The sequence below is a fragment of the Dermacentor albipictus genome, chromosome 1 (genome assembly GCF_038994185.2).
Source record: "Dermacentor albipictus isolate Rhodes 1998 colony chromosome 1, USDA_Dalb.pri_finalv2, whole genome shotgun sequence".
Classification (NCBI taxonomy): Eukaryota; Metazoa; Arthropoda; class Arachnida; order Ixodida; family Ixodidae; genus Dermacentor; species Dermacentor albipictus.
This window is the reverse complement of record NC_091821.1, coordinates 217,481,855-217,509,707: the sequence shown is the minus strand read 5'-3', so window position 1 is coordinate 217,509,707 and position 27,853 is coordinate 217,481,855. Positions and strand designations below refer to the sequence as shown.

Below are 27,853 nucleotides of genomic sequence, written 5' to 3'. Positions count from 1 at the left end.
GGGTTCGACTTGTAGGCGACGAGCGGACGCGACAGGCACCATCGCGTCGCTTGTCATCGTCGCGCGCAAGATTGCTTGCTTGCGGTACAAGCATTTGAATCTCCCTCCAAAGTAGGAGGCGCTGCAGTCACTATGGGCGGAGTTTGAGCTCTCCTCTCTCTTTACTCTTCTCTTGCCCACCTTTTCACGCTTTCACTGCTGTCACAGCCTTCACTTTCTACAGTTGGTTCTTCATTCTGTTTCTACGGTTTCTACTGCCTTCACCTTCCATACCGAACGAGCCAAAAGATCCGGAAGCCCCCACCCTCCCTATTTGCTGTGCTATTTGACAGCTGCTGGATTGGCTGTCTTACTGGCTTGCACCGGCGGAAGCCATCAGATTTCGCCGCTAAATCGCCGCTGGAGACGGCGTCTTCGACTGAGGGCATTTCGCTTTGCTGGGAAGTAATAGTTATGGCCACATTTGCTCAAGACCACTTCCTCTTAGACGATCCCGCCTTCAAGAAGCTCCGCGAATACTATGACACTGATGGCAAGAAGCTCAGTATGCCGGAGCTCTTCAAGAAGGATCCTCAGCGCTTCAAGAAATTCAGGTGAGGTGTCCTTTGCGCTTGTTTAAGCAGGAGCTGTTAATGCGAGTTGTGCGAGTACGTTAACATTTACTGTTTGTATATCCTGTCTATGTCAAAACTTTGATGCTAACTGGTTGAGACCCCCATTCATCATGTCCTTCACTGACCTTGGGATTTCCTGTGTGTTCGGCGCTTTCCTGCAACATGCTTGACGCAAGGAATCGAACTCGCCCGAGATAATTGCATTGTTGTTGTTGTTGTAGCCTGTCACGGGCCACCTTTTCCTCTTCTGCTATTTACCAGTGTATCATCCCGACACACACCTTCCTACGGCTCGTGTTTTGAAGCAAATGTACGTGCTATCCTGCTTTACGATTAGCAATACTTGGTTTAATTGCAAGGAATACAATTGGAAGGTATAACGTACCGTTCATTTTTTACTTTATTCTTCCTGGTAAAACATGTTTTATTGCCAGCATTTTTAGTGGTGGACTTGATTAATGGTTCTGGTTTCAGCTGGGGAAATAAATACGGTAACCGCGCAAAATTTTCGCGCGGGTTACCGCGCATTCTACTCCTTTCGCAAACCGATAAGCAGTCCGCACGGCTAATTCCAAGTGAAATGCATTCTGCTTTTTTTCTTCTTTTTTGGGGGGTTTCTAGTGAGTAAGGGCACATTCACACCGGCGACTTGAGGTCGCGCGACCATTTGCGACTCGCAATCAAAAAGCGACCGAAGGCGACTGATGTTCACACCGGCAAGCCCGGCTGAGCGCGACCCGCAAGTCGCAATCCCGGAGATTATCGTTCTCAGCGAGAACTCTCGGAATCTACGCGGAATTTGAACGCGACGCCGGAGGAGGCCGGATGTAGACACACGAAGGATCACTTCCGGTGCGCCGCTGATTGGTTTATCAGTTTTGCGACCACGGTCGCGCGACTGAAAAATCGCGCAGAGAGCGACTCGCCCAAAATGGTCGCTTTTCGAGAAAGGCGACCGTTTGCGACCATTTGCGACCATTTGCGACTGGTCGCAAAGCGACAAACTTGGTCGCGCGACCTGCTGAAGTCGCCGGTGTGAATGTGCCCTAAATCATTGCCTACAAGCGTACTTGCAGCGGCTCGTGCAAGTTATCGCGTGATGCATTGTTTTGTTAGCGTGTAACTTCCAATTGTTTTGCTTTTGTTGCAGCATTAAACTAAATACACCTGACTCTGGCGTCCTCTTGTTTGACTACTCCAAGAACATCATTAGTGAAGAAGTTTTGGCGAAACTGTTCGACCTCGTCAAGTCACGCAAGGTCGCATTGGCCCGTGATGCAATGTTTCGTGGGGAAAAGATCAACTTCACTGAAGGGAGGGCAGTGCTTCACATTGCCTTGCGAAACCGCAGCAATACTCCCATCCTTGTAGATGGAAAGGATGTAAGTAGTCGTGCATTCCGTACTGCAGTTCTGACTATAGGCTGTGTTGAGTTCGATTAGTGCTATTGTAAAGTGCAGCCTGCTCTAAAATTGTTCGACTGCGATGTAAAACATGCAAAACTCGCTGTAGTTCGCCATGGCATTCTGCTTCCGAGAAAACGGTCACAGGTTGAAATGGGAAATTACACTCTGTATTTGTGTCAATGGTGCACTTGGTAATTCCCGAGACATTGTTAATTTAGTTTGTAGTGCATGTTATAGCAGGATGCATACTGCCTTAAGATAAATTTCTGAGCAGTGTTGGTGTTTTAATAGAGAGTAAACATTCACGCATTTCTTAAGAAAACTGATTTATTTTGCAAAATATTATTACCCCTTCATGAGTCCGGTGACAGCCTGCTTGACAGGAACAATGCATTTTGTTAAAACATTATTTCCACCTCATGTATACAGGCTGCCAAATAACTTGGCCTCACGCTGCCCTCTACCATCATCTTAGTTGGGTAGTGACCGTCTCAGCCAGGCGGCAGTCCCGAGTTTATTTCGCAAACTGGGGCTTCGTTTAGGGCTTCCTTTGCAGAAACCGCCTCAACCATCAGGATTTCTGGAGAGCTCATTTAAGTTAAAATTGCATTTCTTCAATATATGTGGCTCCTATGAGATTAATGTGCATTTACTGTATGTTGAGTAGCGCACTTGGGGGTAGTAAATAGAGCTCTGCAGATTTGGGAATTCTACATCTCTCTCTGCTTCAGTCATTAAAGAAATGCATGGTTTTGATTATCCTTTACTCGTTGCTGCTGTACCTGTTCAATGATACTGGGTGTTCCATCTATCCTTCAGTAGGTTTTGTGTTAATTATTGAGTAATCAAACTTATTAGGATTGCAAATCAGGCCAATTGGTAACGATACATCTTGAACAGCACCACTTAAGGGGAATCTTTAGCTCGGGTTAACTCCGATGCTGCATATTCAAATACAGTGGACACTCCTTAAGTGGAACTTCAAGGAACCAGGGAAATTAGTTCCGTTTATCAGTAGTTCGATTTACTGATAGACATTGCAGAGAGCATTGCATGAATACAAAACTAACCAACCATGAGGGTGGTGTTCTGTTTAAGCGATTTCCATTTATCGAAATACCACTGTACATCTAAAATGCAGAAATGCTTTTATGAGACAGCCTCTTGACCGATCTGAATGAAAATTCTTGCATTTGAGAGAGAAAGTTCGTTCTAGTGACCGTTAGAAGCACAGCTCTTATTAGGGTCTAGAAGTTTAAAAAAATTGCTGATTGGTAAGTTTTAAAAAAATAGTCGCACAAAGTTTACCAATCTATAACTCTGCAACAAAAACAGATATTGCAGTTCAGTAAACTGCATCCATTAGAGCATCTAGAGTGGACAAATTTGATACATGAGTTTACAGTATGTGAAATTGTTGCAATGTTTTCATGGGTTTTGCAAAAGTCCTACTCATAAATGTAGTATATTTCAGAATGGTGTGCGATACTTTTGTCCAGTTTAGATGTAGAACTAGGTGCAATTTAGAGAATTCTAGTATAATTTTTCATTGCTGGGTTAGTTTTAAGCTCTATAGTTTCGTTCTTATTGAAAATTTAGCAATTTTCAATAATTTTTATAAAGATGGGTGGCCTAAATAAAGAATCTGCTTTCAACATTCACCAGATTTTAACTTTTTCTTTTAAACTCAACAAACCTAATCAAATTTCGTGCAGCGGCTGCCAAGAAAGGCGATTTCTCTGTTCCCATGTATTTAGATGGGAGTCCCCGATCTAAAGCTTCATCTTAAGACAGACAAGCGAAAGAAAACGGGACATGCGCTGTTCTTTTGCTGCTTCCATTGCCATTCAACAAATGCTGACTTAAAATAAAAGCTCTGTAGCGTTGACAAAACTAGCAGTGGACACTTTTTTTGAAAAATTATCTTTCTCCATTACCCTTGCATATATGCACTCTTCAACAAAATGTACTAGACAGTTTTGCAGCAAAGGATAAAACATGGCAACAACATCTAAGCTAAACACAGCACACCCTACTGGATTGGAGTTATTGATAAACGCCACTACATCTACAGAGCTGGACACCTCAGAGGGTCATCCTATCTTAGCCTATTAAGATGTGTCAAAAGTGAGCTAGAAATGACACTTGGCCAAATCCTGTGCTCCGAAAACACTTTGAAAAGGACCTCATGTTTTTTCTTTGAAGGTAATGTTCAGCACCTTGTCGCCTTCATTCTTCAGTTGATCAGCAATGCGATCTTCACTCATGTCATGCAGCAAAGATGGCTTGGTTGTGAATCCTGGACAGCTTTATCCATGTAAATGCTCCTTGGCATAACAGCAAAGAAGCCTTCCCTGTCTGAGATCAGCACCCTGGAATTGCTTTCTCAGAGGTAACCCACTACTGGTTCCAGCTTCACGCAACCACACTGCGTCTTGCACATCTTGGACAGAGCGTCGATGTGCTCAGGCATGCACCTAGAACAATCGTCCTATGTTGTTGGTCAGCACACTTCCCCTACCAGCACTCCTCTCTCCTCATTGAGAGAAGGCTCAGTGCAGTACTTTGGGCCTCTGACAGAATGTCCAGCGCATATTCTGGCACTAGTTGCCCACCAAGCACTGATGGTTCCTGTGGCTAGACTGCAGTGTTTTTCTACTGAAGAAGAGTAAGTCTGATAATTCACGATGCTTCATTCGCCTGCATAGAAGTCTTCAGCCAAAACCTTAAGTCTTCCCTCGAGCGTGGTCCAAGCTACTTTCAGTCAGTATTTAAAAACCTTACTTGTTGCCAGGCTTCAGCACAAGGAATACAACAAATCCTCTGAGAGTGCCCTGGGAGATCATCCATGGAGTGATCGCAAGTCTGGAGAACAAAGCGACAGCCTAGCATACCACGATGCCACTCTTGCCTTGCAGATGCGTGAAGCTATCATGAATGAAAACATGGCAGGATTAGTAGGAGAAACATTGTAACATAGAAGAGCCCCTTGGACAAGAAATCAAACTTAGGATTGCAAATTGGGCAAGCTGGTCATTACAGGCCGTCGTTAGATATATTGGTCATTTCGGAGTCATTAGTAGTCATTACAAGTCGTAAGTCATTACTAATCATTATTAACCTCTACCAATCTCTATTATAACGTTATCATCCACTAACTGTCACTATCAATCATTTTTCATTCTTAATCTGTCTTCATATGGCGTGATAACGCTTCGGCGGACACTCTGGCTGGTCAGGTCTGCTGACACAAACTTCACCATGAGCCTTCGCCTTAAAAAACGCGCAAGCATGCAGAGGGAAGCAGCAGCGGAGGCCCAGTGCGGCCTCAGCAACTCCGCCACTTCGGTGGCTGTAGGTATTGTATGAAACTCTATGGCTGTAGGATCGAGACAGCCTAGGTAGCTGAAGTGGCTGAGTGCCATCCAGCAAGCGGGCGGGAAAGCAAATCCACTTGCCTCTCGCCCTTCCTCGCAACTACGCTCCCTTCGCCCTCCCTCAACTCCCTCATAACTCTCACCTTTGACTGTTTTCGTGCGCGCCTCAGCGCCAGCCCTGCCGGCCCGGTGCCAGCTTAGCCCGCTCCTTGGAAGTTCCGTTATATGCCATAAGAGCGTTGGCCGGCGTGGGCAGTTTCGTGGTCATCGCTCGCTGTGTGCTTGCGCGCCGCAATATTTCACGACTCGCACCGTTCGTGCATCATGCTACGGTGCATGAATACGTCGAAAACAAGCCCTTCTTTTAATTCGAAAACATTTTCGGGCCCCTTCGAGTTCTAATTATCGAGATTCTACTGTATTTGCATCACTTTTCCTTTTCTGTGCTTCAAAGGAAGCTTAGGAAACTGTTAAAGCCACCATAGCCTGGCCTGCTGCTTGCATGCTACAGTTGCTTTCACTTCTATATGTTAGGAGTTTCACAAAAAGTAGCATGTTGGAAACAATTGAATGTGATGTTTAAAACATGCTCTACAAATCTCGTATTAACATGTGTAAAATAGAATGCAGCTAATTCATTGCTACTAATTAATGAGAAAAAACAATACTGGAGGGTTCTCTTATGAAGTTGCTAACATACAGGTGGTTTCATCCACCCAGAAGGCTTCGCTTCCATTTAAAACTTGCTCCATCTTACGCGAGACAACCAGTGTGTAATAATGCATAGTATTGCATAGTTTTGTGAATAAGATGTCCTAGTGATGTGAAGTAACAGCCAGGATAATTTTTGATACAGTGAGTGGTAGTACAAGTTTTTATGTCCTTCACCTCATCTTAACATTGGAATTTTGTTACAGGTGATGCCTGGCGTCAATGCTGTGTTAAAGCACATGCGAGAATTCTCAGACTCTGTCCGTAAAGGTGAATGGAAGGGCTACTCAGGGAAATCCATCACTGATGTTGTGAATATTGGCATTGGCGGCTCTGACCTAGTAAGTTTTTCTGATAGTTGTGCACCCGTGAAATTAATAATTATGCTTCTAATTTTGGCATGTTTTTCTTCATGTTATGTGAACTTGCATGATAATCTTGTGGTGCTGCATTTCAAAGATATCAACTTTGTTTATGGTGATCCGATGATGTCACAGCTGAGTTTCACTCATATTGAAAATTTTTACAGGGCCCTCTCATGGTGACTGAGGCATTACAGCCCTTTCAGTGTGGCCCAAATGTTCATTTTGTCTCCAACATTGATGGCACTCATCTTGCAAAGACACTGAAAAACTTAAGTGCAGAGACAACTCTATTCATCATTGCATCAAAGGCAAGTGTTGTAGGGTCTGCATCCTTTATTTATCGTGAAACTACTGCTAAAAGAGTAATGCTCTTTTTTACTTTGTAGACATTTACCACCCAAGAAACTATCACAAATGCCCAATCGGCAAAGGAATGGCTGATGAATCATACCAAGAACGTAAGAAAGCATATAATCTCATAGTTAGGTTTGTATGAACTGTTCGAATGTTGCCTTACATTGCAGGTAGTTTTTAATTTGTACAATTGTAATTTCAGCCAGCTGATGTGGCAAAACACTTTGTGGCACTTTCAACAAACGCTCCAAAAGTTAAGGACTTTGGTATTGATGAGAAGAATATGTTTGAGTTCTGGGATGTAAGTACTAGTGTGCATATATTGTTTTCCCTGTGTAGAAATTCAACACATTTTTTACTGTTTCAGTGGGTTGGTGGCCGATATTCACTCTGGTCAGCCATTGGACTCTCCATTGCACTTTTTGTTGGTAAGAATATGGGCATATTGAAATATTAGCTTTCATGCACATAAATGTATGCAGCAGCATCAAAGTGGGCAATCAAGAGTCAAGTCACTTGCATAAAAGGGAAGAGGCTGAAAAATGAGTTTATTCATGGTTACACTGGGCAGAATAATAGGACCATGCAAATTAAAAAAAAACAGGAGCAATGTATTATTTCCACTTGACATATTATTCGTGTCGAAACACTAAAGTGAGAGCGAAAGTGCACTGGTTCTAGAGTAAGGCAATGAATTTACTAAAATTGCAGTGAACAAGGTAATCTAGAGCAGCCATTTACGTGCGATCATGGAAGATGCCTTGGAATGAGGGTCTTGCTTCCTAGTGTGAAAAGGCTCAAAGTTTATTATTTAGTTGCAAAATAAAGTGATGAAGCTTTTTCTAAGTTCAGTTTTCACCCACACATGCCTGCTGTGAATATAGTATTACAGGTGCAGAAAAATGAGTGGTCTTAGGCATGGAGACTTGGAGGTTGTGTAATTGCAAAAGTTTAGTTAGCAAACTCATTATGAACTTGGCAATTTAAAATGCCCCCTTTCACTTGGACCTCCAAAGAAGTGCCCACGGATAAAGTATGCCTAGGTACCTTTACTCGGATAGTTTCTTGATGAAATAAATGAAATCGTGCCGAATGCTGGAGGAAAGCAAGATCTACCATCCTGGCGTACCATTTGAACTTATGTGCACTTCGCCAGCATCTCATGGGTACTGCACGCACTACAGAGCACACATGTTCGAACAGTGGGCACATGCTGCAGAATACTTGAGTATGGCTTGATTTAGAATATAGCATTACCTAGGCAGGAATTAAAAAAAGGACATTCATGGTACCATATGTCTGTCCCATTATGCCTCTCTAGTTTGTATTAATATATTTAAAACATTATGGACTGACTTTCCCTTGTGAGCATAAGTGCTTACATGATCATTCACTGCCACAATCAGCAGCAACTTAACTACTTGTGTCTGGGGTGTTGATGCTTGTAAATTTAGGCTGGCAAGAACAAATATGAAGGTAGGCTGTGCTACTTGAAGTGGGAAAGGTGTGGTGATCAAAAAAGTTCTGCAAGATAAACTCATTAAACCTTTCTTTCTTTAACATATTCGCTGTGGCAGAACTTTTTGAAGTTTTGATTCCTGTGCGGAGAACCCGCTGCTGGGTCTCTTGTCATATTTCTATTGTGCGTCGTGACCCACTAGTGAGTCAACAAGAGGCTGGGCTTCTTGGAAAGTTCATCAAGGTGCAGACAGATGGTGCCACAATGTGTCAGACTGGAAACAATAATTTTTTTCTTTTTGTTGATTTATAGCAAAGATGTGGCTTGCGCAGTGCTGCAAAGGCACCCAGTGGGAATAATTGCTGTGACCCACACCACAGAGAACATGTTAAATATAAAAGCTCACTTTATCATAGCTGGAAGAATATGTATGTGTACGGGTACTTTGTATTTCAATATTCTTTGCTGTGTATGTGGTATCTTATACACACTGTCATTACTGGCCTATAGCATTCTCTTGTCGGGTGCTGGTGTGTCTAGTGCAGCATTCTGCAGCTAAGAAACAGGGTATCTTTTGTTTTGGTGGCTGATCGCTGCCTGATAAATTGTCTTGAGAGAATAGTGCAGTGCACTGTATATAACAGTCTGGTTTGATATGGCCAAGGTAACCTCTTTGTTCTGAGCACACTGTTCTAGTGCATGTCACAATTTGGCATCTATTTGTGATGACTTCAGGTATGGACAACTTTGAGAAGCTACTGGGTGGTGCTCACTTTATGGACCAACATTTTCTGAAAGCTCCAGTGGAGGGAAATGTAGGTACTCAAATCACTTTGCAACTATGCAGGGGACAAAACGCTTTGCTACTAAGGACTAGTAGGTTTCTTACCATGAAACTCTTGAATTAGATATTCATGTTTCTGCCACGTCTCATGACTTCAAATGGATTGTAAACAATTGTCAATATTTAGTCTGTTTCTACTGTGTATTATGCAAAAAAGTTTATTAGTTTTACGCTTTTACGAGTTGAAACGCCTTGCTGTCTCGAAAAGTTATAGAATAGTGACGCAGATTCTCTATAATAGAAATTGCATATGAAACTTTAAAAATATCTTCTTTAGATGCCCTCCTAATGATCTATAAGTGTCCGTGAGTGAGGGTCCCGAACAGTATCCTCATAAATACTGGTTGAATCAATTATTTATAAGACGCAAGCTCAGTTTTAAGGGTTACAATAGTCCATAATTCGATGCCATGATCACAGTTTATCAGAGACTTTTGCATTAGTGATAATGTGCTCAGCCCAGCTCATTTAATAAGTGATTGTGAGATCCAAGTATATAAATTTGTTTTCAAAGCCAGTAAGTGAATAAAATAATAAAATGAAATGAGAACTTTCTTCGAAGTAATTGTCATCTGAACACATTTATTTTGATTTATACTCATTTACCCATCACAGCAGCTCAGTAGCTATGGCGTTGCACTGCTGAGCACAAGGTTACAAGTTCAATCCCAACCACAACGACCACATTCCGATGGGGGTGGAAAGCAAAAACATTTGTGTACTGTGCATTGGGTGAATATTGAAGAACCCCAGGTGGTTGAACTAAATCCAGAGCCCTCCACTAAGGTGTCCCTCATAATCCTCATAATCTAGTGTGCAGTTTCGGAACATGAAAGCCAAAAATTTGGGTAATTTAAACTAAATAATTTAAACTCGCTTGCCATTCATGACACCACAACTTCAAATTTGAAATACTGATGCCTCTGCTAACTTGAATTTGAAGTATTTGAAGTTTTCAAGACATGTATAAAATAGCTTGATTCAAAAGTGTGAAGTAATTATTCTGTGCGCTTCGAAGAAACATCATACAGAAGAAAAAATAAACAGAAAAAAAGTTCATGAAGTTGACCTAAATTTCTGTTGTATGTATACAGGTAAGCTAGCCTGTTTGTCTTATTATGGCCATGAATATTAATCTGTCACCATGGCCACAAGTGGCACTGCCTAGCACTTCCAGGACTAGAACGTACCTATAAGTACCAAAGAATCTGGAAGAGGGAACATTCATTGCCTTAGCTCAATGGTAGAGCATTGCAGGAATAATCCGGAGGATGTTGTTTCAGCTCCTACTGGTAGCAAGTTCTTTTTTAGTGGCACGAGTATCGAGTGACACTTTTGTTTGTTGTGCAGCACTCCCTGTTCACCTCCTTAGAAACCGGGGAGGAAATTCATAATAAATCGGAAAAGAAAAAAAAAATGAAAAAAGACAGTGCAGTATGAAACCATTGGTTTCATTATAGATATATCTGAGCATAAGTTTAACCCGTCGTGGTTGCTCAGTGGCTATGGTGTTGGGCTGCTGAGCACGAGGTCGTGGGATCGAATCCCGGCCACGGCGGCTGCATTTCGATGGGGCCTGAATTTGAAAACACCCATGTAATTCGATGTTTGGTGCACGTTAAAGAAACCCAGGTGGTCGAAATTTCCGGAGTCCTCCACTACAGCATGCCTTATAATCGGAAAGTGGTTTTGGCCCGTAAAAACCCATAATTGATAATTCAGAGCATAAGTTTAGTTACAAGTTGAGTTACTGAAGTGTCTGGAATAATCAGAATTAATTAGAAATCACTGATTACCACACACCAAAGCACAGAGTCAGACTTTAGAGACACGCCATGTGAGCACGACTTTGGCGAAATTTCTGGAAACCTGGAAGTAGAAAGCGGAAGTAATGACGTCACTAACGACGTCACACACAAGAAGGTGGCATGATATTTAACCGGCTAATTAATGAAAAACAGTTGCCGATAAGTTCGGTTCATGCATTGCGTTCGCCTAAAGTTAACCTAAAGAACACCAACGTCGAGGTGCGAGTGTCACTAAGAGACACCGAAGTCAGATTAAGGCCGCCTGCCATTTTTTGACTTCAGTTTCCCTTTACCCTATCATTTCTCAATTTCGATTAAAACAAGTAATTTCCCCCTTGCTTTCCTTGGTTTCATTAACTGTTGGGCTTATGTCGTGATTTGCAATAATCTGACCATTCAGTGACCCCCCCCCCCCCTTTTTTTTTGTTCATAAATATGAATACAGTTTGAATATCTGTAGTGGCTGCATAATTTGCCATAAGGTTAGCTTAGATTTTACTTCATGATATGGAATCATTTACCACTGTTTTCAGATACCGATCATCCTTGCTGTGCTTGGATTCTGGTACCACAACTTTTTTGGAGCAGAGAGCCATGCCCTTTTGCCTTATGATCAGGTAGCCAAACATTTGAACAACTGGTTCTTTCTCCTGTTGCTCTTTCCCCAAGTTTTTTATATTGCAGCCAAACTATCCTCAGTGCCATACGAGGTCTGTTAGAAAAGTATCAGAGCTTTGGCCGAAGAAAGAAACTGGCATAACTAGAGCGTTGGAAACCTAATCACTCTCAAAGTAGTCTCGTTGGGACTCCAGACACTTCTCTCAGCAGTGCTGGCATTGTTGGAAGCCGTCCGAGAAGGCCTCTTTCGGAATGGAGTTTAGCTTGGCTGTCATTGCAGCCATAATATCCTCTCTTGTCTGAAATCCCACTCCTTTCAATGGCCTCTTGGTTTTTGGAAACAGCCTGAAGTCGCAGAGGGCTATATCGGGAGAGTAAGGAGCCTGTTGAACTACAGGAGTCTGGTTTTTTGCCAAAAAAGTCTGAATCAAGTGTGAGGAATGTGCAAGAGCATTGTTGTGATGGATGCGCCAATTTCCTGTTGACCACAACTCCGGTCTCTTGTGCCACACAGCATCACGTAGGCGACGGAGGACATTCCTGTAGTACTCTTTGGTGATTGTTTGACCCTTTGGTGCGTACTTGTGGTGTACTACACCACGGGAGTCAAAGAAAGCAGTCAGCATCACTTTGACGTTACTGCACACTTGGCGGGCCTTCTTTGGTCTTGGTGATGTGGAATGCTTCCACTGTGACGACTAGGATTTGGTTTCCGGGTCGTACCCGTACACCCAACACTTGTCACCGGTGATTATGGTGTTCATGAAGTCGGGGTCACTGTTTGTGGAATCCAGGATGTCCTGTGAGACTTCAGAACGAAGTTGCTTTTGCTCCACCATGAGCGGCTTTGGCACGAATTTCGCCGCAACTCTCTTCATGGCCAAATCTTTGGTCATAATGGAATGTGCTGAAAAATTGCTGTTGTCCACATCTTCCGCAATGTCTTGGATAATGTCGCGGTGGTCCCGCATCACCACAGTGTTCACTTCGGCAATGACCTCGTCATTTCGGCATGTTGATGGTCGACCGGAGCGTGGCTCACTCTCCACCGATGTGCGGCCATCTTTAAACCGGTTGTACCACTCCTTAATCTGTGTACTGCTCATAGCATCGTCACCGAAAGCCGTCTGAATCTTCCGAATGGTTTCCACTCGGCTGTTGCCCAGTTTCTGGTAAAATTTGATGCAGTAGTGTGGCTCCAGTCGCTCCGCCATTTTCCTTCCAATAAAAAACCGACGAGAGCACTGCGCACTACCTCACTCAAACGCTGTGTCCCTGCGACTGACGCTATCGGCAGGCGAGAAAAATTCACGCATGCGTACGAAAGTTCAAGGTCGGCTGATGCAAGCACGCTCGTTTCTTATTCATCAGGTGTTCGCAAAAAAAAAAAAAAAGGTCGGATACTTTTCCAACAGACTTCGCACCTTGGTGTAAACCCATGCCAAATAAGTAGTGGTGTTGGAAGAAAACAAGTAAAAGCTCTGAGCAACCTGCTTGGGTCACTTAGTGGCTATGGCGTTCTGCTGCTGAGCACTGTTGCTGGTTCGATTCCTGGCCACCGCAGCAGCCATTTGATGGGAGTGAAATGCAGTAACACTTGTTTAGGTGCACCTTAAATAACTTCAGGTTGTCGAAATTACTTTCGAGCCCTCCACTATAGTGTCCACTGTGCAGTTTGTTTCCCCACAATCTAATATTTAAAACCTCTAAGCAGAAGAGGGGGAGCACAGGATGCTTCATGCCCAGAACGTGTTGTAACTGGATTAGCTGATGTGAGAAAAACAGCAGAAGATGCCACATTAAGGCTTGTCATGGAATAGAATGTAGTGGTCACCTGTTGAGTTCTGCACCCCTTAATGGGACTGGAGCCTTGAATGTTGATTTGCTGCTTTTGAAGACCATGAACCAGCTCAGTGAAAGTGTGGCGGCCAATCAGGAGCGAGAAGGGTTTGCCATTTGTCCACTGCTAGCCCTGCTGTTGGCAACTCTGGCTTAATAGAACAATTGTGGTATTATGGAGAGTGGGTGGGCTCCTTTTTTGACACATGCAGCTGCTTCTCATTCTCGATTGGCGCATGCAATTTGTAGCTTTTGCTGCACCCACTGCATGGTGCTGGCATGTAATGGATAAGTTTGTTTAAATACAGTGGCACTTTTTTTTTTCTCCATTCTTATGTTTTTGTTTGGTAACAGTGGCCAGTGCAGTAGTTGTAGAGTTTCCACTCTGTGTGCTCATTGCGATGCATTGTGTCAGCAGTGCCAACAGTCTTGCATACTCACAGTTGTGGCATGTTTCATACTCATATGTGGCATGTTTCTACGTGGAAAATAAAGTGCTCTGTGTTATTTTGTATTAGTCTCATAGCTTGTGTCATCTAAAAGAGCAGCCTTCAAGATTTCTTGCTCCACCATCGATTCTCCACCTCAAAACAAGCAGTTGTGTTGCAAAAATATTTTATTTTCTTGGCATTATTGTTGCTTTCCGTGCAGTCAGTTTGTTCTCAAGTACATATCTCGTGCACCTCTTATAAAGCAGTGACTTCCATTTCTTTTGAATGCTTGCTGGAACATTTTTAGGATTGGAGCTTTTTTTTTTATAGATTACTGTGCCAGATTCTGATGTAATCTGGTATCTTCTTTTCAGTACATGCACAGATTTGCAGCCTACTTTCAGCAGGGTGACATGGAGTCTAATGGCAAATACATTACGAGAAGTGGAAAGAGAGTATCATATACAACGGGACCCATTGTCTGGGGTGAACCAGGCACCAATGGGCAGCATGCTTTCTACCAGCTCATTCATCAGGGTACGTATCTCATGAAAAATGGCATTGTTTGATTATTGAAGGCTGACTCTACTGTTGTCAGTTTATGGTAAATAAACTAAAAGGCACACCTGCATGAAATGCTTATTGGCATCTGTTGTGTTCTTGGTGCTGTTAGACTGAAGCCATGATGAAATGCTTCTGGTGAGGGCACCTGTTACTTAACTCTCTTGTTATTTCTAGAAATGTGCTCATTTTGAAGGCTTTTATGTTTTAACATTTATTTCAAGGCGTAGCAGTCGCAACGTATAGCGCAATAAATAAAGTGACAACCTCATCACTGGTGTTTTGAATGAATGTAAAAGCAGCAATAATTGCTCAGTTTTTTAGAATCCTTATGTGCAAATTCAAAGAAACACCTCAATGAACATGACTCAAAGTAATAATTAGCTATTTTTAGGACAAGTACTGAGCGCAAAAAAAATCTGAAATGTACAATATATCCTGCGTGCTCCTAGTTCCCTACTTTTGTAAAACAGATCACACAAAAAAGTTATGCAGATCTGTGGCATTGGTATTAGCCATATCGATGTCCATGCTATGTGGGAAAGCCATAGCTGTGCAAATGTGAAAATGAGTAAGTTCCTAAACTCTGGCGAGCATTTGTTTTTATGCTGTGCAGCAGGCACATATTTTGTTTTTATGCAGTGCAGCAGGCACATATTTTGTTTTTGACAGCATCTTTTAGGCTTGCAAAGCAATAGTTGTCAGATTAGGGAGCATGCAGAAGCCTCCTCATACTCGATTGGTGCATTTAATCAGCTCTTCTGTGCAAGCAAGGAGGTCTAGCGTGCGTTCAACTGGCGCTGGAGCCTCCACATGCCTTGTTCAGTTACGTGGAGCGTTTCACAATATGGTACAGTAATAAATAAGGGCTATTTGTTCTTGCCGTTCCGTGCGGGAGTTGGCCGAAGTTCTAGAAACGGGTAGAAACCATACTAGAAACAAGTAAAATAACAGTAAGAAGTCATCGTTACGGCCGGCAGCAAATCAGACGCTGCGGCAAGAAGGTCTCTCTCTTTCAAATGGTTCTCTGGCTTATAACCCCTTCAGTTCGTCAGGTCATGTCATTTTCCTCCAATCGTCGAGCTCGTGCAGGAATCTTCATGTTCATCCACTCGTAGGGCCCGTGCAAGTGGCGTCATATACGGCTAATGGGGACACTCCCTGAGCTCTATCCTGCAATGGCTGCCTCCGTCTGGCGTTGTCTCCTTGCCTAGAAGGCGTTCAGTTGGAAAGGATGAGTCGTCCTTGAACGACCTTTTAGTGCTGCGGGGGTCAGCTACCTCGAACCGTGCCGGTTTCCTGCTGCTATTTCAAGAAACGTCATGCAGGGGTAGACAAAAGCTCCACGCACGGCACACGAGGGTGGGATAGCCAACCTGTCTGGCGGGTCTGGTAGCACGGTTGCCGCGCACCTGTGCGCCATAATTGGAATGCGACTACGAGTTTTTGTGTTTGGAGGACTTGACCGATGCTAATTAGTGGTCCATATATAACAAGGCACTTGCATAGCCAGTGTTCAAAATGTAAGAGATTAAACTGCTAGTAAAGTTTTGGTTAAAGGTCAGTCTGAAATCGACTACATGTTCTTGTGTAAGTGAAAACCCCACAAGATGGGAAGGATTCTTTGTAATAATTTGTAAATATGCTGTAGAAAAGCTGATTGTGAAAAAGCAACTCTGGTGGCAAAAATAAAGTTGCACTTGATATTAGTCTAACAAAATTATCAAAATAATGTGCACTCGTGACCATCTACCCTTGTTTGACATATGGTTAAAATAGCCTAGACGTTCTATCGGAAAATTAGGCAACATCGAGAAAAGCTTCTTTTTCTTCACTGCTGCTGTCAGTTGAAGAGTATGTTGTCGAAATGACCAAACTGCCAATTTCGCATTGTCATATTGAGGAAGTGCTAAGAGCGCTGGAGTCTACCTTTGATGATGCCTCCAGTTGAAGCTTTATTATTGCGATATCAATTATGTGGACACTCCAGGCGTATTTCCACCTTTGATGTCACCATGAGGTTCCGTATAATGTCTTAAGTGTGATAACACCATGGCCACACTCCGTATACTGCAGGCGCGAGGGTGTGCCGAGGATGACGACTTGATCTCGCGTGCGCTAAGGAGGAAGCAAGCCGTCTTCCACCGTGGGCAAGGCACCATGGGGTGGGGGCATTCTACTCCGGCAACGGCTGTATATGGCGTGGCAGAGTGCGGCCACGCGAGCCCTATTTTGAAAGCGAACTGCGATGAATAGATTCAACCGCGCAGGCCCCATCTTGAAAGCGATCTACGGTGGGCGCAGAGTCTTGGTGCGCCAAGGACTCGTACTTTCGTGTGCGCTATGTTCTCGCAGCTTAGTTCGGGTTGAAGCGAGAGGCAGCACGAAGGTCAATTTGCTTGCCACTCTTCCTCAAACCAGCGTTCTGACAGTCTGCACTTATCGAGTGAGATGTGTTTTCTGTTTGCCTCTGCACGTGTAACACCGTGTTTGTTAATTTAGTAAGCGAATGTTTACAAGTTTATACGGCTGATAAAAAAAACTAATATCCTTACTTCATATAGCTGTCTACTAATTGCTATCGCAATCCATGCTTTGCCTTTTAAGCAAAACTGCAACTTTTTTTCCAGACTCCCCAGTCTGCCACAAATGGCCAAATCTGACAAAAAGTTAAGGTTTCAGTCATCGTAATTCAGATCGTGCATGGTGTTTGTAGGAGAATTTCAACTGAAATGTTTAACAGCGTATACAAAAACTTTAGATCAATTTGGTCGATTTCTATAGGCACAGTAACAAAAGAGGTAAATGAAATAAATTGTCCAAAAGTTAAACTTCACCAATGTGAAAAGATGCATATACTCAAGGAAAGTTCAGCCTCTGTGGAGAGGCAACAGCCTGTAAATACAGCACTATATAATGTTTTCATTTATTGCATACATTTGCCTGAAAAGTGCATCTTTAAGCTGTGTGCCGGAGATTTCGAACTTATGTATTTAAAAGGACACAGTAAACTTGTCAAATAGCAGCAGAATGTGCGACTGTAATTCAGACTTGTATTTACGCGGTATAATATGATTGGATCTCTGCTGAAATATCTAAACACATTCACAGCCCTTAGCAATAGTGTTTGCTGAGTGGGTACTGCACTGCCATGCTTTAGAACAGGTGTTCTTGCACAATAGTATGCATATTAAGGCGAAATGTTTAACCATTTGAATACCCATTTGTTCCTCAGCTAAAGTGTACTCCCACAACAATGCAAGTTGCGTTATGTTTCCGAAATTATTGCCTGTAAGGTATATGAGCATTTATTGTACCATGATTCACTGATCAATTTGTTGAGCTGTCATGTTTGTGCAGAGAGGAATGCGGTGCTGCTTTAATGCTACTAACTATTCTATGTATCATTGTGCATGTAAAATGATGTAGACATGGCTATGGATTAGTATAACATTTCATAATACTATACAATCCTTGAAAGTGGCATCCTATGTTTCTTGCTCAAAATTTGCAAGAACATTCTTTAGAAGTTGTACCAACACTGCTTTAGGTACCCCTCAAAGCTTCTGCTACTCAGCATGATGTCATGTAATTTTGACGTTGCATTATAACATTTCATAATGTACAATCCTTGAAAGTGGTGTCTCGTGTTTCTTCCTTAAATTCGCAAGAGCATTCTCTGGAATTTGGAAGAATGTTGTCTTAAGTATCTCTCAAAGCTTCTGCTACTCAGCATGATGTCAAGAATTGGATTTCTGACCTCGTGGCCATATTATAATGGCACTGGAATGCAAAAACGCTTCTGTACTATGCTTTGGGAGCGTATTAAAGAACCACAGGTGGTCAAAATGAATCCCGAGAGCCCGCACCACCACCACTATAGCATCTCACTGCATACCGTGCAGCTTTGGGAAATTAGACACCACAATTTTTATCCCTCTGAGCACCTATCAGGAGAACTGAGGAAGAAACAACATGCATGCCAGATTTTTCCAGTAATTCCAGCCAGTACCAGAGATTTCCGATACAGTGCAGAAGAAGTAAGGATGTCATTTTGTCGGTGACCAATTGCACTCTGCTATGGGTGAAGCCTACCATAGTGTGAAAGCACATGAATCTCACAGTAGTCACTAGATTAATCACTTTACTGAACATGCTGCAGTTGAAGAATTAGAGCTGGTGCTCAAGGCATGCCTAGTTAGGTCTCTCAACACTGGCGTCGGTTTTGGGATATAGCGTTGGAAAACTTGTGGCAAAATCCAATAAATGGGTCCTGAACCACCCCTCGAGCTTGGTGAAATAACATAGTTCGCGGATAGCATACGCTGCTAAGAATATTGGCTAAGTTTTGCTGTTGTACGCAGTGTGTGGAGCTCGCAAGCGGAGTGCAAAGTCGCCTTTCTCTCAAGTGCTCTCTTATCAGCAGAAGCCTGCTCCTCAGTTTCTTCTGGGCGCTTTATTTTGTAATAAAGTGGATTCCCATACTCGGCTGCTATTGGTAGCTGCAGTCTGCTACATAGCGTAGATACCGCGGCTGCAGCAAGGTGCTGTGATAAGTCCACCGGCTAAGCACACTCGGCTCACTGAGAACAATCGTATTTGGCTTACGTTTATTGTGTTGTAGGCACCAAAATCGGAAGTAGTGGCATCTACGTTAACATCCAAAATGAAAATTGAAATTGCGCCACGGTGACATTTAGAAGGAAGAGCATTGTGGGCATGCCCTGCTCTGCTGTAGCTTTCGCAGTGCAAGGCATTGAAGGAGCGAAAGCACCGCGAAGGCTGTGTTTGATTGCTAATAACGCTGCTTCTGCTCGACGCATTGAAGTACATTTTGCGGCAAAGTATTTCTGAAATGGCCTATTTTAGCTTCAAATGCATTTCTCCTCCTCGCTTTAATAAAATCTTAGTGCTAAAAACATGAAAGACGTAGAAAAAGAAACACCACATGCAGTGCAAGGCATTGAAGGAGCGAAAGTACCGCGAAGGCTGTGTTTGGTTGCAAATATTGTTCCCTTTAATGTTCCACTTATTTTCTCATCAAGGTTTCTTTAAGCACTGTGGTACAAAAACTTGTGGAAGGCCAATGTATTTCTTGGTGGATTGGGATTTGGGATTTATGGATGTAGGATTTGGAATTTTGGGATTCCTACAAAATGGACATACCTTGAGCAATGTCTGGTTGCACTTCTGTAGTTATGTTTACCCTAAAGCAGTTACTTAAAATTTTAATATGTGCAGTTATAACTCTTCACTGATCATTAAACTGTTTTATTGGTGGAGCACTTACCTGTATCTGTGTTTGTGTAAAATACAAGAATGTTAAACAACAAGTACTGTTTTAGCACCTTTATGCACAGAAAACATGTTTAAACATATTGGAACATATCTTAGAGCATCTAACATCTTTAGCGTCATTGACATTTCCAGCTTCTTAAATTAAGGTAAAGAAATAACTTTGCATAATTTCACCTGCGTATTACTCATATAGTTGACTATAAATTTAGTCAATTGAATTTATCTACATGGTGAAATATATTTTCTTTTGCGATGTAGATATTCCAATTCTTACCATTGCACTTCTGCTGAAGTGATGGATTGTACACCTCATTCCAGGATGGATCATAAGAGGAAAAAGCTGTCACTGCCAAATGATGGTGTTGAAATACAGATCAGCATAAATGTCAAGTGTTGGAGGTGCTCATATAGTATCAAGCTAAAATGTGGCTGAATCTTAACTTCACATACTGTTAAGATGTCTCATTGTGCACCCTCATCTCTTAACATAAACCAGGTCTCATGCTCTCTCATTGTGTAACTGGTTTTTGCGATTTCATTGTGCAATCAGATTTTGCATCCTCATTGTACAACTGTAGTTTGCACCCTCTTTGTCTGCCACTGAATTTTACAATTTTGTTATACAGCTAGACTTTGTAATCTTGTCGTGAACTTGGATTTCATGCCCTCATGGTTCCTGTGATTACATCTCATTTGCAATAAATGCTCTTTATCTGTATTTAAGAGTTACTTGGTGTTCATTGAAACACCAGTGTATAATATGCATTGCCAAGAACACTGAATTTTAGAAGATACCTGCATGTTGGAGTCGGGTACAGTCAACATCATCATCTATGTCTATGTTGACTGCAGGACCTCTCCTCGTGATCTCGGGTTACCGCTTTCTTTCATCAGCTCACTCAATCGTGTGCCTGCGAATTTCTTAAGCTCATTGCATCGCCTAATCCTCTGCCACCTTTGGCTGTATCTTTAAGTTTCCCTTGCCACCCATTGTGTTACTCTGAGATCACTGGTTATCTGCTCATTACTTGACCTGCCCAACTCTTCCTCTTTATGAAAATGTCAGTTGTAGTACTTACATCTTTATTACAATTTCAGGCAATCTTTTTGCTTTGCACTCATGTATGCCTGCTCAGGCCAAATATTCTGCAATGTAGATCATAACTGCTTTGCACATTTATTGGTACCTTAGTCCTTGCAAAAATTAATTCCTTCTTTTTTTGTAGGAACCCGGCTGATTCCCTGTGATTTCATTGCACCGGTCAAAAGTCACAACCCAATCAGTCATGGAACTCATCATGAGGCAAGTTTTTCAGTCTGCTGTAGCTTTATGAGTGAAGTTATATGGACATTGAATCCCACAAAAATAGGTGAATTATATTGTCAGAATAGCTATGCACAGTAATTTCTGCAGATTGGGCCGTTTCCACAGCCAAGCTTAGGCTACGCTTCTCAAATAAGTTCCATACTTTATATGCATTGATGCTAAGGACTTCATTTCAGGAACCTGTGGTCCACATCCTTTCATTCATGGGCACACATACCAACGCCTTCACAGTGCCATGAAGAAACAGTAATGCCATTATCATTGCCATAGCCAAGGAATGAGGCTCGACTCCCCCCCCCCCCCCCCCTAAAAAAAAATTTTAAAAAATGAACCTCCCCTTTCTTCCTCCTTTTCTATGAAACAGAAAGTTTCAGGAGGTGGGCTCCGAAAGAGTGATGGAAATGAAAGGGAAAGCTTTAATGTGATAGCAAGGTGAGGGCTAGTGGCGGCCCAAAAACGGGAGGGTTTCATGGGGGACATCCCCTCTCCCATGCACAGAACATTGCGGCCCTACTCATAGCGCGCCTCAGCCTCATTCCTAATCATCTTAACCATAACTGCTTAGGCGGGATTAGTGCTAAAAATTCCACACACAGATAAAGATGGGACGAGCTCATGCATAAAACTTGGAGGCATTGTTGCTTCCCACCAGGCCTTTGTGTGATTGAAGAGCTTCTCATTTCTGGTACTTGAACGAATTGTTGACCATGCTGCATGGAGGAAAATAATTCTGAAAATATTGCGACTTGCTTGTTTAGTAAATGTGTTTAGTAAACCTTTCTTTTTACTTCTTTTTGTTTCCATCGTCTCTGACTTTCATTATGCTGAGAAGAGCTTGTGGTTAGGCTAGCTTGTACACGCTGCTAAGAATGAAAATGGCAAAAAAATTAACCTATGATTATGAAACTTCCTAATGCGAAATGTGAGCGTAACTCTATACCGTGAAACCTGGTTAAACTGTAGTTGCCCACTGCTTGGAGAAAGTATGTAGTAAACAGTAGTACTGCTTAACTGAAATAGCGCGAGATTGCCCACTTACCTGTCAAAAGCGGAACTCGGAGAGAATGCGATGAAAGAGCAAAATACATGCAGTATTTCTGTTTTGTCTGTTATCTTCGTTTGATGCCACGGTGGCCTAGCAGCGGTGACGGCTGCCTCAAACTCCTTTAAGTTACAAGCCAGTTTTTCCGCCAGCCCCCTTTTAGCAGCAAACATCCGCATGAGGCTGACATGACGTGCAGCTTCTGCCGCTGACGGGCCTGAATCATCGTGCTGTCGCTTTTCATGTCATCCTCATCACTGTTGTTAGGCGACACTTCGGCAGTAACAGAAGCAACGATAGCGAAAAGTCGAACCTCGAAAAGTTGAACCTTTTGGCCGACATTTTTTTTTTGCTGTCCCAACAGCACTGCTGAGCATCTTCTAATTCGCATTCCAAATGCCACACACCGTAGTCAACGGTAGATCTTTCTTGCGTGCCAGCACCGACTTCGTGCCACGTTCAATAGCACGAGCGATGTCCAAATTTTTTTTTTATGCTTTTCTTTTCGATGCCACAATGCAGGCCACCAATAGCCAGCCACAACGCTTTCTGGCTCGGCGCCGAAATGATGTTGATGTTAATGTGGTTTCCAAGCGCCCTCTGCATTTGCACTTGGAGGTCATTCTGGTCTCTGAGACTCGTTCTTCTCCCTGGCCAACCTACCGCCGGGATTGCTCAATGAAAAGCGCAAGCACTACATGTTAACCGATACATTCGTAATAAGCTGGTACGGTTTATGTGGATACAAAACGCATCATGTTCAATGGCAGCTTAGTCGGGGATTTGATTTCACTACTTTTTAAACAAAATTACTGTTTAAGTGAGTACAGTTTAGCGAGGTTTTACTGTTCGTCTTTTCATTTTGCAATACATTTGTCAGCGCGGACAATCTGTCTTGTGCGGCACGTTGCGAACGGAACGAATCGTATCAAACCAAGTAACACTTAAGCACAACGATAGCGGTGAGCAGAGTCGGTGGTCATCGAAAATCTGATCTGTGGGTCAAGCGCGTCATCTTTAATACATGACTTGTTGAAGGTTCCAGTATAATTGCTGATGCCTGTGTGGTTTCCAGAAAGTACGACACAATTCACGTCGTGCATAAGATCAGATTGCTGATACCATAATGCCATCTCATAGTCTCGTGCGGCCCTCTGTTTTCCTTCTCACCCTTTCGTCATACTCCTCCTCTGTTTTCCTCCTCATGCTCTCTTCTTTCATCTCCCACTGGATTCGGCTTAGTTTTTATCTTTCTCTGTGGTCACTCGCTCGTTTAGGCCAAGGCAAGCCGATGCTCAACGCATGAATGGATGCATAAGAGCTGCACTCTAAAATGGGGCAAAAAAGAAAGACCTGGAGAATGCTGATTTGCACACGACAAAATATATCACCGACGAGGGTGCTGGGCCAGGGAAGCTAACAAACCGCCACAACAAACAGGTGGGAGGGCAGGTAGGTGAATGGCCTCGAAGTCCACGCAGAAACAGATATATAGGAATGTTAGGGGCCGCCGCACTGGTCAATAACCCGGTGAATGTTGAGTGTGGCAGTGACTAACGGAAAATAATGGATACGAGGACGGGGGAAGGGGGGGACGCGCATAAAAGGCGTCAAGAGCGAAGTTGGCGGATAATTACGGATATAGGAAGAGAGTCTCATCACTGCCGCAGCGCTCAACACCAGACGGTCGTGGCCCTACCCCGTCGTGACATGTGCTGCTTGCTGTGGAGAGCCCATCCTAAATAAAGGTCTCGGCAATTTTCATAGTAGATGGGTCTTGGGAATCAAGACACTTTCAAATCTCTCTGAGCTACTGGCACTTATTTTACTACAAACTACAGATGCTGTAGGTGTCGCAAAGGCTAACAGGAAGCATCCCTGCTTCTGACTGTCTGCCTCATCAATTCCCAAGTGTGATCAAATAACAATATACGTCACGTGATGACTACAATACCATGATGGCAAGTTACTTCCAAACATCTTTTCAAACAAGTCTGACAGCGGGTCATTGAAAGTGAGTGAAACTTGCATCATATGATACTATCAAAGTTTTAAGGCAAGGCTTCATTCCTGTATTTTTAATCTCAATAATGTAGCATGCCCACAACATCGAAAGCATGATTGAGTGATAGACGACTTGCAAAATAGTGCCCGCCCTCTTCTGTACGTAGCCGTGGTCGAACCACTCACTAGAAGACCTGGCTGAAAAACAACGATGATCTGCACTGTTACCTGGGCTGCAACAAGTCTGGCCTGCAAACAAGAAGACACGTGATAGTGTGCTGTCTTGTTTTTATTTGGTTCCGTTTTTAGCACTGTTCATTTTTCCTAGTCATGTACCAGCTAGGTAATCGACGTACATTTAATAAATGCATCAATTCGTAATCGAAAAAAAAAAATTTTAATATGATCAGTTTTAAGAGTAGCATAAGGATGACAGCATAATTTGATGCAAAATGGCTGCACGCCTTAGCAATTAAAAACTTTTGTCAGCATTTAAGCAAGGTGTTGTTTCGGCAATGCAAAAATCTACATCCTCATTGTTAAAGCATTCTTGTGGTGTACAACCTCCACAAACGAGCATACACATGTACACGCACAAGCAGAGAGATGAGAGAGAAGGGAGGAGTGGTAGTTGTCAGCAGAGATCCCCCCCCCACCCTCCAAAATAAATTTCTGGCAATGTCACTGGCCATTATTTTGATATATTTTTTTAATATATATGTAGATCCTGTTGGCTAACTTCCTTGCTCAGCCAGAAGCTCTCATGAAAGGGAAGACAAAAGAAGAAGCGAAAGCTGAGTTGGAGAAAACTGGAATGAGTAAAGATGTACTTGAGAAAATTCTTCCGCACAAGGTAAGTTTGCCCAAGAACAGTGGAAGGAGCTTATGCAAAACTGAGCTTATGCAAAACTGAAAGTGTGTCTGTTTTAATTGCTAATGAATGTCGCTGTATAAACTGAGACTGAAGGTTATATTTAGAGCGGTGTTTTCAAATGGAAAATCTTTTTGTGTTGAATAATTTTGACGTTTGCTAAACTCTAAGCGGTCTGGTAGCAGCGTTCAGTGATGTGGGACAGTTCTGGCAGCATATGTAGGTGTTTACTTGCTTTACAAACAAAGGCAAGATGAACAAAACTATTGAAGGAAAATGCCATGACGATCACTTGTGAAGGTGACTTCTAGGCTTTGCTTCTTTTGTCTGTTTGATAAATTTTAGTGGTGTGAAGCACTAAAATTTAGCTGGCATTATGTGCAATAGCACTCAGGAAAACAAACTTGCCATACCCACTGGTGCAGTGTGTGCACTCTTCACTGCCCTGCAACAACTTTAGCTATGGCAGCTTTATAAAATTGATGAAGCTTTACATGATGCATGCTTGAAAGGCATTGTATATACTGTATGGTGTCCTGCTGCTTCTGGCTTTGTCACAAAGGTTATTTTTTTTGTATCCCATCTTTTAAAGGTTTTTGAAGGCAACAGACCAACTAACTCTATTGTTGTTGATAAGGTAACACCATTCAACCTAGGCATGCTGATTGGTAAGTACATCAGCAATTCAAGTAGTACTTCTATTTGCCTTCCCTGAAAACGTCGTACAAAAATTATGTTTCATTTTGCCAGCAATGTACGAGCACAAGATCTTCACTCAAGGCGTTATGTGGGACATCAACTCCTTTGATCAATGGGGGTATGTCTCTCTTTGCACACAATGCTCTACCCCAACTCGCAAATACATGCACAAAAAAAATTTACTATGGTGTTATGCTTCTGCTAGAAAAATATAACATTTTAAGTGATCTTGTTTTCCAGTGTTGAACTCGGGAAGCAACTGGCCAAAGTCATCCAGCCAGAGCTGAAAGGCAAGAATGAAGTGTCCACTCATGATTCATCGACAAATGGCTTGATCAACTTCATTAAGTCATTCAACCAGTAGCTCTTTGGTGGCAATACACTTAATGATTTAAAGAAACATTTTCAGCTGAGCAGCACCAAACTTAATTTTCAATAAAAGTAGTGATCTGGGAGCTGTGAAAGGCATGCCAATGAAGCTTGCATTGTAAAAATGCAAGCTTCATTGCAACATCAAGCAGTAGATGTACTTAGGAAACTACAGACATTAACACAGAAAAACGAATATGCTTAGTTATGATCAGTTTGTGGTTCTGAAACATTTGCAAGAAAGTACTACTGGTGTTCAGGTATAAGTGCACATTCAGAGAGCAGGCTGCTTGAGTGATACTGCTCCAGTAGCGAGCAGCTGCATTATTTCAATAAAGTGATTGCTCAGCTTGTTCTATTTGTTTCTATTTAACTGATATATTTTGCAATAGATCTGATTCTAATAGGACTTTATATGCATAAGTTGCGCCCTATATTCTGTTGCCTTCTCCCTGTAGTTTTATTTAGTAATTGTTGGAATTCATAGGTGTGTGTGTGTGTGTGTGTGTTGTACTCCTGTGGTGTACTTAAAGAAAATAAATGTCATGTTAGTCTACCTGTCTTGTATACATTGATGGTGAAGATCAGGGAGTGACAGATTGGACTGCAATTGATCTTTAGTGGAATGCACAATGTGCATGAGGCACCATTCACTCAGGCTTTCTCTCTCGTCGGTGACCATATAGTTGTGGGCACTACAAGCATACAGTCATTTAGCTTGATACCCAAAGGTGGGAAAATGACACAGGGCTGAACAATGCAGTACAGGTTTATTTCTATAAAAAGAGTTCTGGTGGATACCGTAGGCTAAAAGCTGATGGAAAAAGAGCTTGACTGGGCCAATGATCTGTTACAAGGCATACATGGTGGTTGCATCAAAAATAGTTATATTGTTAGACACTCAGAATAAATTTAACTTGCATAAACGCGAAAAACAACTGAAAATAGAGATTAAAAAAAAAGACATTTGATTTACCGGAAGAAAAAAAATATATGTGGGGAAGGGTTACAAAAAGATAGCACAATTTGCTTTGATATAGACACTAGATAAGACTTCAGAGAAAACACATTTGATACATGCGAAGATAGAAATGTATGTCTGTAAGAGTTGCGAAATGGAAACAATTGACTGATAAATCAAACTGTCAGTGATCACATGTTTACAGAATGCATTCAAAGTTCCTTGGATGAGGAAGCATATATACCTTGATATTTATTTAAAATGTATGGTAGATTGCATTGTAATGACTGACTATATTTATTACGAAACCACAGAACATACCATGTATCATTATTTCTCGTATTGGAAGAAATGAATTTAGGTGTCAAAGATGCAGTAGACACTAGGAAAGTTTTAAAGGCAGTATTTGAGAAGCAGAAAGAGCTTAGAAGGCGAAAAGTGTAGGAATATTGTATTTTGATAATTTTATGCTTTAAATAGAAGACGTTGTGGGGCTGGTTGGTTCATAGCTTTCAAAAGATGAAGTGCGAACAGTGACGGCACACTAAGAAGGAACAAAGATGGGACAAGATGCTACTTGCAACTGTTTATTGAGGTCAAAGGCCGCTGATTATATAGCCTTGGGGAGAGGGGGAAGAAAAAAAGAGGGAGCACTGATTATGTGAATGCACGCACGGGAGAACACAGAAGATGTATATGAAGGGAATCGCGGTGACGTGTTTAAGATTATGCTCTATTTTGTGAGAAACTTTGTAAACGCGCCGCCGTGAAATAAATTATTCTTGTGGTTTTTGCCGTGCCCCGAAAACTTGCTACTTTGTGCTGCCTGATTGGATCTGATGGCTCTAAGAAAGTAGTGTGTTCTATTACACATACAAACCCTTCTGCGAAGTGT

The 27,853-nt window shown here is 42.3% G+C and overlaps 2 protein-coding genes across 2 annotated transcripts; one reads left to right on the top strand and one right to left on the bottom strand.

The window, feature by feature from the left end:
* The first annotated feature begins 171 nt into the window (after positions 1–171).
* Positions 172–26,351, top strand: Pgi (glucose-6-phosphate isomerase). Its single transcript, XM_070530892.1, has 15 exons — positions 172–593; positions 1,765–1,996; positions 6,315–6,449; positions 6,638–6,781; positions 6,860–6,931; positions 7,030–7,128; positions 7,195–7,255; positions 9,022–9,101; positions 11,472–11,555; positions 14,201–14,363; positions 20,912–20,988; positions 24,783–24,911; positions 25,522–25,597; positions 25,680–25,746; positions 25,869–26,351. Exons 1-15 carry the CDS (start codon positions 454–456, stop codon positions 25,990–25,992), a joined length of 1,683 nt encoding a protein of 560 aa, XP_070386993.1. The 5' UTR covers positions 172–453; the 3' UTR covers positions 25,993–26,351.
* On the bottom strand, positions 12,255–12,770 carry LOC139054941 (protein GVQW3-like). The gene has a single exon (XM_070532667.1). It carries the CDS (start codon positions 12,768–12,770, stop codon positions 12,255–12,257), a length of 516 nt encoding a protein of 171 aa, XP_070388768.1.
* Positions 26,352–27,853: the final 1,502 nt, after the last annotated feature.